General features: G+C 40.4%; 1 protein-coding gene across 1 annotated transcript; it reads right to left on the bottom strand.

Annotated features, from left to right (window-relative positions):
* Positions 1-4,175: 4,175 nt before the first annotated feature.
* Positions 4,176-11,160, bottom strand: CD248 (CD248 molecule). Its single transcript, XM_073658428.1, has one exon. It carries the CDS (start codon positions 10,658-10,660, stop codon positions 8,558-8,560), a length of 2,103 nt encoding a protein of 700 aa, XP_073514529.1. The 5' UTR covers positions 10,661-11,160; the 3' UTR covers positions 4,176-8,557.
* Positions 11,161-11,544: the final 384 nt, after the last annotated feature.

Here is an 11,544-nt window from a genome sequence, read left to right as displayed (position 1 = left end):
CTGAGACCATCAAAGCAGGAAAGCTCAGAAGCTCTCAACTAAACAGATTAACCCTTGCACTGCTAGAAGAAACCTGCACTGTTTAATATGATGGTTAAGTGCTTCTAATCTGTGCAAAAGTACGTGAAATCAGACACCACGGTCTTCTGGCTCCTCTCTGTCACGGTAAACCATAACCCTAGCACTATCTATAACCCTAGTCCTATTCCTTACCCTAGTCTTACCCCGGGTCCTAACCTTATCCCTAACACTTGTTAGGGTGAGAAAAAGTTTGTAAAAGTTTAAAGATTATCGTTACTGTTTTTGTTTTTTGTTTTTTACAGGGGATACTTTATTAAATTTGGAAATGCTGCCCCTACAGGTCCCTGTCTCTACTCTTCCAAAATTACAAGTCAAAGCACAGATGGGGAGCTGAAGGGTACGTTTGTGCCTTTTATCCATTTTATTACCCTATACGTAACCCAACCATATGCATAACCCTAGTACTATCCCTAAACCTAGCATGATCTATAACCCTAGTCCTGTTCCTTACCCTAGTCTAAACCCAAGTCCTAACCATAGTCAGGGTGAGAAAAAGTGTGTAAAAACTTAGATTATTATATTATTACATATATTAGTGTTTTAGACACATTCTAGATACATGTTAGACATGCTAGACAAGGGGCGTATGTAAGTGACCCATCGGAAAGTGGGAAAGAATTAAATCTTGATCCTGTGCGCCAAAATCGCCCTGAAATTGAGCAACAATTTAGTTGACTTAAGTAAGCCAACTAATAGACAGTGTAAACTTAAACTCTATGATGCACCAAATTTATCAATGAAATGATAAAAAATAAAGCAACTTTGCAGATTTAATAATATACTGATAGTGTATCTATTTTTTTGTATTTACTACTATGCATATTTATTATTACAAACCATATGCAAATCTTTGTACCGTCCTTGTAGATGAGGAAGAAGAAAGGAAGTGGCACATAACTGATTTATCTAAGAACTCTCATAAACAAACTTTAAATTGCCAGTAATTATTTAGTCCATTACTTTTAAGTTCATTTTTATTTGACAACCTTTAACACTAAGAGAAAACATATAACATGTATACAAGAGCAATAAATAGAAATCCCTGATCTGCTGGGGCGATGGTTGGCAATGTATTGCAGGGTGTAACAGTGATATATTGTTCATTGTATCACATAGTCTCTACCATGGAATCATCCAACATCGCATTTCGTAGTCATGTACTAAGACCCATAGAAATCAGAGTTGCCGTCATTGTTGCATGTCTTCTCAATGTTGCATGTCCTCTTCTTCTCTATGGTACATAGACTTCTGTATCGACCATCTCTGTGAACTGGACTTATAAACTTTGCTCGCAATGTACTTTTGGAGATGAAAAAAAAAGCTCAGAAAGAAATAAATCAAAGACTTTTTCCCTTACTGAAGCCATTGTTTGTAGCTCTGCTGATTCACTGACAAATTACGATTGCATGCGAGGAGGGCATTAATTTAGGAATAGTTGCGTGTTCATTTATAGAAGTGGCTGTCACGTTGTTCACTCTGTAATGAATGTCCTTCTTTCTAAATTTGCAATTGCAATGTTTAATCAATTAGACTGTTTTATGCACTGTAACTGTGGAAAGGGAAAGTTTCAGAAAATCACTTCTACAAGAGCTTAAATGGGTTGTTCAGACTCGGGGCTCAAGTCTGCACTCACTCTATGTGACTGCAGACGTGTAAACCTACTTTTGGACACATTCCAACTAGACGTGTCCAGCCTCGCTCAATTCATTTGTATTGAGCAAGGCCGTGCACGTCTAGTCGGCATGTGCCCACCTGCTTTACAGGAGAATCCTGACAGCGTGCCCACTGCGCACTGTGAGGATTCACAAGTCTGCAGTCACATAGAGTGAATGTAGACTTGAGCCCCAAGCCTCGACAACCCCTTTAACTAGGGCTACACTTCCTGCACTTTTAGTGCTAATGCACAAGACCATATTACAGCTCCGTACAGCCTTTGAATAGCTTAGAGCTGCAATATGGCATCCATGGTTGTATGGGGTCCTACTGTACCTCTGTATGGACATGTAAGTTTTTATTATAAGATTATACATGGGATGCTCTATCAGGCTTTTTTAGATTCTAACTTCCTGTAAGCGGAATTTAAGAATTAATAATGGTCTACAAAGCAGAATAATGTGGGTCGGCGTGTGCCCCGAGTCTAGGTTTTGTGACTTTTTTTTTTCCCGGCTGACCTTAGTATGGCACAAAATGCCAACACAGCCAGGTGTAATGTAGTTAGCCCCCACGGTAACTGAAGAATAGACTACAAGCTTGTGCCGTTTACTATTAAAGGTATTTTCCAAGACTTCCTATTCTTCATCGGGATGTGACAGTTTGAAGATGCCTCGAAGCTAAACTTATAACTAAGCTATCAATAATATAAGGCACTGGATAATAAAAATGTATAATTTATAATGTTCTGTTTTGGAAGATATGTTGACCGAGCCATTTAAACAAGCCTCATAGTCCAGAGTCTTTAGGTGGCGCGTCGGTCATGCATCACAACATTTTCCAAACTTTTCTTACATTGGGTTAACTTTTGCGCATGAAGGTGGCCATACATGTCAGACGAATTTCAGTCAAATCCTCTGATTTTTGTGGGACGGACTGACCGTCAGAGGTGTATGAAGGAGTCCCAGCTTTCACTGATGCCAGATTTTAGTGGAAACAAGGATGGGAAAGATGTATTTCAACATGCCCCATCTGGCTGCCAGAGGTGTTTGCCAATGGCTTATTCCATCCTTCTAAGTACAGATGTACGCTGGTTGGAGCATGCATGTATATAGACAGGTTGGAAGGAGCATTTGGCCTCCTTTAGGATTGGGCTAAAGACACAAGTCAAGCGGCCAAAGATTTCTAAGTTGCATTGTGACATTGAGGGCAGTGCAACCTCGACAAGTGAGTCACAAAACAATTCAACCTATATTTTGTGCTGTACTTGTGGTGGTCGCAGTACCCTTGGGGTCGCAATGAGACCCCATTTATTGGTATTGCGGTGATACTTAGCGATATTTGGCCGAGCTGTGTCGCGGTCAAGGTGGCCTTGTAGCCCCAGGTGCAGACAATTGTATTTCCGCTCCGACAAAACATTGGATGCACTTGGCCCAATGTTTTTCTAAGGGGCCATGCATGTGTCCAATTTTTTGTTAAATATTCGAGGGAAAAATTTTGGCATGGCCGAGTTTGATCCAATGTATGGATGTCACGCAAGGTGTGGGAAAGAATAAGTGCAACAAGAAGGGAAGAGGGAGAGGAAGCCCAAACACTAGGGAAAGTGGGAGTGGGCACCCCTAGGCAGATCTAATAATCACCGTGCCTACCCTACCGTCCCTATATACATTTCACACCTATAGCTGAGCAGGAACCTAAGCCCTGGAAGTCTCTAGAGCTTGGCCCTGGATAGGGAGGGGGAGGGGTGAGCACTGGTCAGGCCCCACTACAAACTAAAGACAACAAGGTAGACAAACAAAGGGGATAAACTTAGCTTGAGTAGACACAAGAGGAGTAAAGCCAACTCTCCTCCAAGGGCACCAGAGAAGAAGCTAGTGCTTCAAGCCTGCACAAAAGTACATAGAAGTATCATCGGCGATTCCCTGGAGCAAACTGAGCATTTTTAACTCCCAGGCAAGGGTGTGTCAATCAGCAGCAGGAGGGAGGTCACCGCTGGGTCCAAAAGGAAGAAGGATTAAGAAGGTTTCTGTAATGCCAAGCGCAGTGACCTTCTACAGCCAGATCCAGGGCGACTGTCTATTACACCTGACACTCCCGTGACAGTGGATCGCACTCGACAATGCAAGTCAATGACTCCTTAGAAACCATCGGACTGCACTCGGATGACATCTAAGTGCAGTCCGAATTCCACCTACTGAAAGAATGGAGAAGATGGTGTAATTTTTTGTTTCTCCATCTTCTCCTCATCCGATAGAATCTGATCAGAGTGTGATTTGCATAATCGGCCCAATTATCTTGGATGAGAGAGTCTACGGTCGTCTGCACCTGCCCTCACTTGTATCCTTCACAGTATATATAAAATGCATTGCACACAATTACCCCATTGCAATAAAGAGATTTAAAATCACAAATGAGCAAATTCTGTTTTTAACAGTAAAAAAAAATCACATCAGTTTTTTTTTATTAACCATGTCTGTTCCAGTAAAAAACACACAAAAAAACAGCACGAAAGGAAACATTTTACCATTATTGCAGTGTTTACAGGTCTGTCGCTCTTCACCGTGAATCAGATCCATTATGGATCCACTTAACCATGATCAAATAAAAAAATGCCAATGTTGTATATATACAATGAACGCAGGATGCAGAAAGTTGTAACATTATCACATAACTCACACATTAGAAACAGAATTAGAAATGGCAACATCAAAACAAAGATTACACATATATTCAATATAATACAAAATTAAATCACTACGAGGTCCCCAAAGACTTTACCGCCCCCTGAGTATCCGATTCCTATAGTGGCAGTCCTATAAATGCAAACTCACAGATAACCTAACCCATCGCCTGTTATGTAGCAATTCACTGATAATTTCATTGGCACAATGATGTAATATTCAGAAACATCATGGCAATAAATTGTACACCGCTGCAACTATTTTTTATTAAACTATATTAAAAATTAAACAAATAGTTTTGATCCAAAATCTTTCCATTTTTACCCAACAGTTTCCAATTTCTTGCTACAATATTTTCGGTACGTCAGTCTAAAATAGGGTTAAGAAAGTTGGAAGTTTAACTGCAAAATCCGACTACGTGGGGTTTGTTTGTAGTCTGTAACCATGGAAACATAATTAAGACTTTTAACATTTTATTACTTTTTTTTTTAAATAATGAAACAATGGTTACAATACTGTACAAACCCTTTAAAGATAGGTTTTCTGGTTTCAGGAAAATACCCTTTAAAAAAAAGTGGCGACATTTATTTTAACATGCAGTTTAGCTGCTATGTGTTGAACTATTTAAAGGGGTTTTACAGTTTTTAAATCCCCCTGTCCCCTGGGTGTAGTTTATTTTAAAAAAATGAAAAAAATTCAACTGTACATTACCAGCTCTCCCTGGGTCCAGAGCTGAGTCTCCACTACTGCTCCTGCCATCTGTTATTGTCTGTAGCCAGTGCTGATATCACAACGACAGCGCTGCAGCCAATCAGTGAGCTAAGCGGTTTGTGTCATCGGGCGGAGTTGTTGAGCTCAGTTTTGACTGCAGCACTGTCAAAAATTACATAATACCAAACACTGGGAGCATTATGGAGGGTCGGCGCTGGACCGGGGGCGGATGAGAAAAGCAGGTTTTTTTTTTAGTTTTTTTTTAAACTGCAGCCAGGGGACAGGAGATTTCAAAAACCTGAAAAGTCCTTTATGGTTTTCAACACATAGCAGCTAAACTGCATGTTAAAATACAAGATTTTTTTTTTAAGGGGTTTTCTTTTTTCATTTTGTAAAGTAATGCTGTATCGTTAGGAAATACAATTATTTTCTGATGCCTTGAGGTCTGAATTCTGTGACCCCCAACAAATCTGTCAATGAAGGGGACACACTGATTTAGTAGTTAGTAAGTAGTTTTTTTTTTGTTAGTGGTTTTTTTTTTCTCAACATATATCCTCCATGGTAAAATACTTTTAAATCAAAACACAGAAAAAAAAACCTTTTGTGTAACTCTTCCCTTAAAAGGAGTCTGTTAGTACAAAATGACTGTCCAAACTAAGCACAGCTGCTTGGTGCACCCTTGGCGTGATGAAACAGTTCCCACCTACTTGTTTTCCAGCTATCTCCCCTCCCCCATTTCCTTGATTGACAGCTTTGGCTTTACAGTAATCAGAGAAGGAAGGAGATAGATGGAAAAAAAAGTAGCTTGGAAGGTGCACTGAACTGTTTGGCCACACCAAGGGTGCACTGAGCACATGTGCTTGGCTCGAACACTTATATTGTACTGAAAAACTCCTTTTAAATTATTCCTCTGTCCAAAACTGCTAAATTACGTTTTTGATCATATGTGGCTTTATTACCCAAATATCCATTACCCTTGTAATGGATTTCCACCCAGAATATATACAAGGTTTTCCTTCTTTGCTGCCTTTAGTGAGCTGACTCACAGTATTCAATGACTCCTTGTAGATGCATGAGAGTCATCTATTTAAGACAGCAGAAAAGTGAAACCTGAACATTAAAGGGAATATGTCAGCAGGTTTTTCTATGTAATCTGACAGCAGCATGATGTAGGGACAGAGACCCTGATTCCAGTGATGTGTCACTTAGTTTACTGGGTGCAGCAGTTGTGATACAATCATCGTTTTCTCTGCTGCACATCTAGCAGAGCTCGGACTGCTGAGCTCTGTATAACCCTGCCCACACCACTGATTGGCAGCTTTGTGTACATTGTATATTGACAGAAAGCTGCTAATTAGTGCTGGGGGTGTGGTTGGACTAGGAGGCACGAGACATCTAGTCCTGTAGTGATAATTTTATTAATTAAAACAGCAAAGCACAGCCCAGTAAGTGACACATCACTGGAATCAGGATCTCTGCCCCTATATCATGCTTCTCTCAGATTACATAGCAACCTACTGATGGATTTTCTTTAAAAGCAAGAACCCAGGAGTTGCTTTTCTATAAATTACAACACAAAAATAGTCCAATAATCTGCACCCAAAGGGCTTGCTGTGTCCGTGGTCCCTTTGTGTCTTATATTAACACTCTGGATAAAACTGTTATATTGTGCTATGCCTTGTACATACAGGGGCTCTCTCTTTTTGGGGTTCTTTGAATTCCTGGGTCATGTACTGTCCTATCAGACCCTGTACTAAACATAACACAATGTATTCATTTATAATGTATAACACACATTTATGTTTGACTATTATTGAGCCTTTGCACGAAGTGATACTTTTGATTTCCATTGTAATCATTGTTTTAATATTTATTTCATACATCAATAGCACACATGAAAATAAGCAACTTTGTAATATATCTTATCAGAAAAATCTGCTTTTTTCAATTCTTGTGTTGATCTTTCACTCTCAATTCATGGGTAAAATCTGTGTTCAGTGAAGACAGATTTTCCCATTAATGATAGATGACAGTTGGTGCTTCTAAAATTCTATGGAGGGAGGAGGAGCTAGAGATAGACACAGATATTCTGCTAAAACGACAGTTGCAGTTCTCCATAGAACTTTATGAGCACCAACTGTCACCTCCTATCTCAGTAATGAGAAAACCTGTGTTTTTACCCCTTATTTGAGGATTTTGAGACTGAATAATCTAGTCTAGGAGAAGAAAGAAGCCGATAGCTCTAATAAGATATATTACAATGTTGCTTATTTTCACATGTACTACTGGTTTATGGAAAAAAAAATTAAAACAACGGTTATACTTTCAGTAACTCAGTAATTGTAAGGCTTGACTAATAGCCATTAAAGGGGTTGTCTGGCATTAGGGTACAAGTCTGCAGTCACTCTATGTGACTGCAAACTTGTGAATCCTCACAGCTTGTGCACTACACGCTGTGAGGATTCTCCAGTGTTGGCGCCGGGAGTGGGAGGTCATATGACCGCAAGTGTGTTATTTGCATACGTCCGGCCACATTCCGACTAGACGTGTCCGACCTGGCTCAATACATTTGCAATAAGCGAGGCTGCACACGTCTAGTCGGCATGTGACCGCATGTATGTAAATCGCGTATTTATGGTCACTCGCCCGCTGCTCCTGGTGCCAGCACCAGAGAATCCTGAAAGCGCGCAGTGTTCATGCTATGAAGATTCACATAAGTGACTGCGGACTTTTACCCTAAGGCCAAACAACCCTTTTAATACATGAAGTTATCATTGTTAGACTCTGCGTTCCCTTAACACCATGGCTTATGATTAATTTGATACAATAAGCTCTGAACACATTAAACCTTTTAAGTACACAAGCTAAATTCAGATGGAATACAAAGAATTGTATCTATTATCATTAACAGGATACATCACAGATACAAAAGTCTGGACATAACATAACTTCTGAGCCAGTATCTCTACCAATGTGGCATCTGTACTCACCTGGTTTCATTTGACATTTCTTCCAGAACCCTCTGCCAGGAAGTGAAACTTTTTTTTTTAATCAGAAAAAGGTCATTTACATTATTGTTAAACTGGTGCAAAAGGCATGACACATGAGCTATAAAAAAAAAGCTACTTTATATGCAAAATACAGTTGGCAAGAAAAAACATACAATAAAGGTAGACATAAAAACATTTAACAAGGGCAGACCAAAATGTAATGGGAGGTACGGACACGAGAAATGGAAACATGAAATAATGAAACATATGAAGTCAATGTAAATACTAGAAAGTGCATGGACAGAACAAAGATATAGTGAATAAAAAGCAAAATAAAAAATGGAAAAATAGAGTGATTACTCCAATTGCACCAATGCCAACACAGGCAGTCCCACACAAACTGGTATTTTATCCGATTTACAATCCTCTACCCATCATGTTTATTCAAACAACACCTCGGCTGTTTAGACTGTCCACACCGGAGGGAGGAATACCTTTCTCTGGTCCACTACCTGTTACCCAGTGATAGCAGTCAGTGACACTACGGGGTTTTGCTTCTCCTCCGCATCTGGTACAGTATACAATGCCCAGTGCCAACATAATCACAAGAAATACACTCAAGGGTACAAGCAAAGCTACAATTAGCCATCGAGTATCCCTTTTTCCCTTGGACTCTTTGGATGGATGATGTGAGTTAGCATGTAATTCAGGAGACCCAGCATGTGAATTATTATGAGACAATGGAAGTCCTGATGTGACCAAAGTGGTTAAAGTTGGAACTTTTTTGTTTTTTAGTGTCGTTTGAGGCTTTTCATCAACCCTAGACCTGCTAGGGACCACTGTTGATTTATCCCAAGAACTTTTACGAGTTGCAGGATTTTTGGTTGTGGAAATATCATAGATTAAGTTCCATCCTCCTGACCAAACGTTAACTTTTGTTTCTTTTTTGGGTTTTATTGTTGAGAAGAATCCATTACTTGGTACAGTTGTCTCCAGTGAAGGAACATTAGGCGTTGTAGTCTGCAAAGTAGTTGTTTTAATCGTATTCTCTTTAGCTTTTGATGTTGTAGTATCGTCTGGCATTAAAGTGGGTTTGGTCGTGATTTCCTCATGGGTTTCCCAGCCCATTAGAGCAGTCGTTGTCTCAAGAACCTCTTCTGTAGTTTTCCCAATAATAGTCATTTCTTCGTTGGAATTAGATATGTATTCTTCAGTCTCTGAATTGATTTCCGTATCTACCAGATCTTCCCATCCTGTTGTATCAGGTTCTGGCTCAAAAACACTTTCAAAACTGGTTGCATGGGGATTTGGCTCATTTTTAGGTTCTTCATAATGTAGTCGATTGCAGCTGACACGATCAGCGGCTAGTTCATAGCCCTCATTGCAAAAGCATTCAAATCCCCCAACATGGTTTACACACATTTGCTGGCACATACGGGCAAAACGACATTCATCTATATCCACACAGCGCTCAGCATCATCCTCTGAGATGGCGAATCCCAGATCACAAGAGCATTTATAGGAACCTAGGGTATTTTCACAAGAGTGTTCACATGTTTCTTCATCTTCACATTCATCTATATCTTCACAACTGAGTTCATCTGTAGCTAGCTCATAGCCTTCTGGGCATATGCACTGGTAACCCTTACCACCAATTCCAAGCTCTATACACCGATATTGGCATGGACATCTTTGCTCCTCAAAGTCCTCTGGCTCACAGGAGTGTCCATCAGGCTGGAGTATATATCCTTCTTCACAAGCACACAATCCATCTTCACACAACTGTTGGCAATCCTGACACACGTCATCAGGGTCTTGACACAATGGCTCCTCTTTATCCCAACCAACAGTGCGATCCTCTCTAAATGTGCAGAGTACAGATATGGCCTGTTGTTGACTTTCACAAGACACCACTGCGACAGTGCCAAATGGTAGTAGATCAAGCCAAGTGCCCTGGTAGCCAAACGGTACAGAATAACGAACATTTTCTCCAGTCAAGGTTGGACACATTCCTTGATAGCGAAACTTGCATATAAAGCCATCAACTGGCAATGTACAAGACCCTTCTGACCATTTAAAATCATCTTCTGGTTTACCATAGCCCAGACCGATAGCCACACACCTAGGAGCCGAACAGGGACTTTGGGGTCCTGATGAAACAGGCTGTGATACCCAGTTGGTGAATGCAGTGTCTTGGTCCCCAGTTGTCCAAGTAAAACCACGCAATGGCTTCTGTGGAGCACACTGTCTAGGTTGACGTTGTAGGCCTATCCAAAGCCGTAGCTGAACATCTCCATCACTTTGGGAACCTGTTGATGAGGTAAGGAGTTGCTCAACCAAAGCAGCTTCCTGAACATTTTTTACAGTTGCTAAATTGCCACCTTTTTCTCGACAGGCTCTCCAAGATTCAAGGAAAGTCCGTCTCTGGTAAAAGACAGCGTAGCATGAGTCACCTGGCCCACAGAGGGCATCATGTTCTTTGAGGTCACCAGAAAGTGAAACGGACAGTAGAAGTAGAAGCTGCAATGTGAAGAATAACAGATCCATGAGTTTCTTTTTATTTTTTGCACTTTTCCGTTGCTGCTTGAGGACAATGTCAATCTTACTCCAGAGGTTTCAGTTGGATCCAGTTCAATCTGAATGATCTCTTGGTCAGGTTAATGTTTGTTGGTTGTCCTAGTCAGAAGGACTATAGCTGGTTCAACTTGTCTCCAAAAGTCCTTGTGAGCAGGAGAGTCAGTTTCATTCTCCCAAACTTCATGGGCATTTGATCTTAGTCCGTAGAGTTTTGCAGATTTGTCTTCGTTGATCTTTTTTTCTGCAGATTATAATTCCAGGGTTATAGAATGGTCCTCTTCAATGATCTCATTGCCAACCAGTTATCTCATATTATAGCCTCTATGGTTGGCAGTCGTCATCTCTGTGCTCTCCCAGCTGTCCCAGCCTCCAGCCGATGCCTTTCACAGACAGAGTAGTAAAAGAAGTTCTACTTCTATCTATCTGCTTGTAGACTTGAGAGGGAGGGTCTCTCGTCCGCTCTCCCACATATTCTGCTTTCCCTCCCCCTCTCCATCCTTGTATGGACAAAGTTTGTTTCTATCTTTTTTTTTTCCTTTTCCTCTCCCCTGTTTTACTCCTGGTCTCAGACCCCCTGAGATTTTGCAAATATTTCTGTCTTGGCAAAAAAAAAAAAAATAAGAGAAAAAGCAAGTAAGAAAGGCTGGGGGAAGACTGAATAGGGAAACTAATGATTCATAAAAGCAGAGTTGGAAAATAAAGGAGGTCAGACAGGAATAAAAGAGAATTGGAAGGAAAAAAAAAGACAAAGGGAAACAGAATAAGGAAATGAAAGGTTTACAGATCATCAGACAATAGCAACTCCGGCATGGAGACAAAACATATATTTTTATGACTGTACAAATTAGAAAACA

This window comes from Phyllobates terribilis, unplaced genomic scaffold (assembly GCF_046119375.1).
Source record: "Phyllobates terribilis strain yellow unplaced genomic scaffold, ASM4611937v1 Scaffold_13__5_contigs__length_258822181, whole genome shotgun sequence".
NCBI lineage: Eukaryota > Metazoa > Chordata > Amphibia > Anura > Dendrobatidae > Phyllobates > Phyllobates terribilis.
The sequence above is the reverse complement of the archived record's forward strand: the minus strand, read 5'-3'. Positions and strand labels throughout refer to the sequence as shown.

Coding starts and splice junctions, on each gene's coding strand:
- CD248 (XM_073658428.1), bottom strand. CDS start 10,660: ATGGATCTGTTATTCTTCACATTGCAGCTTCTACTTCTACTGTCCGTT.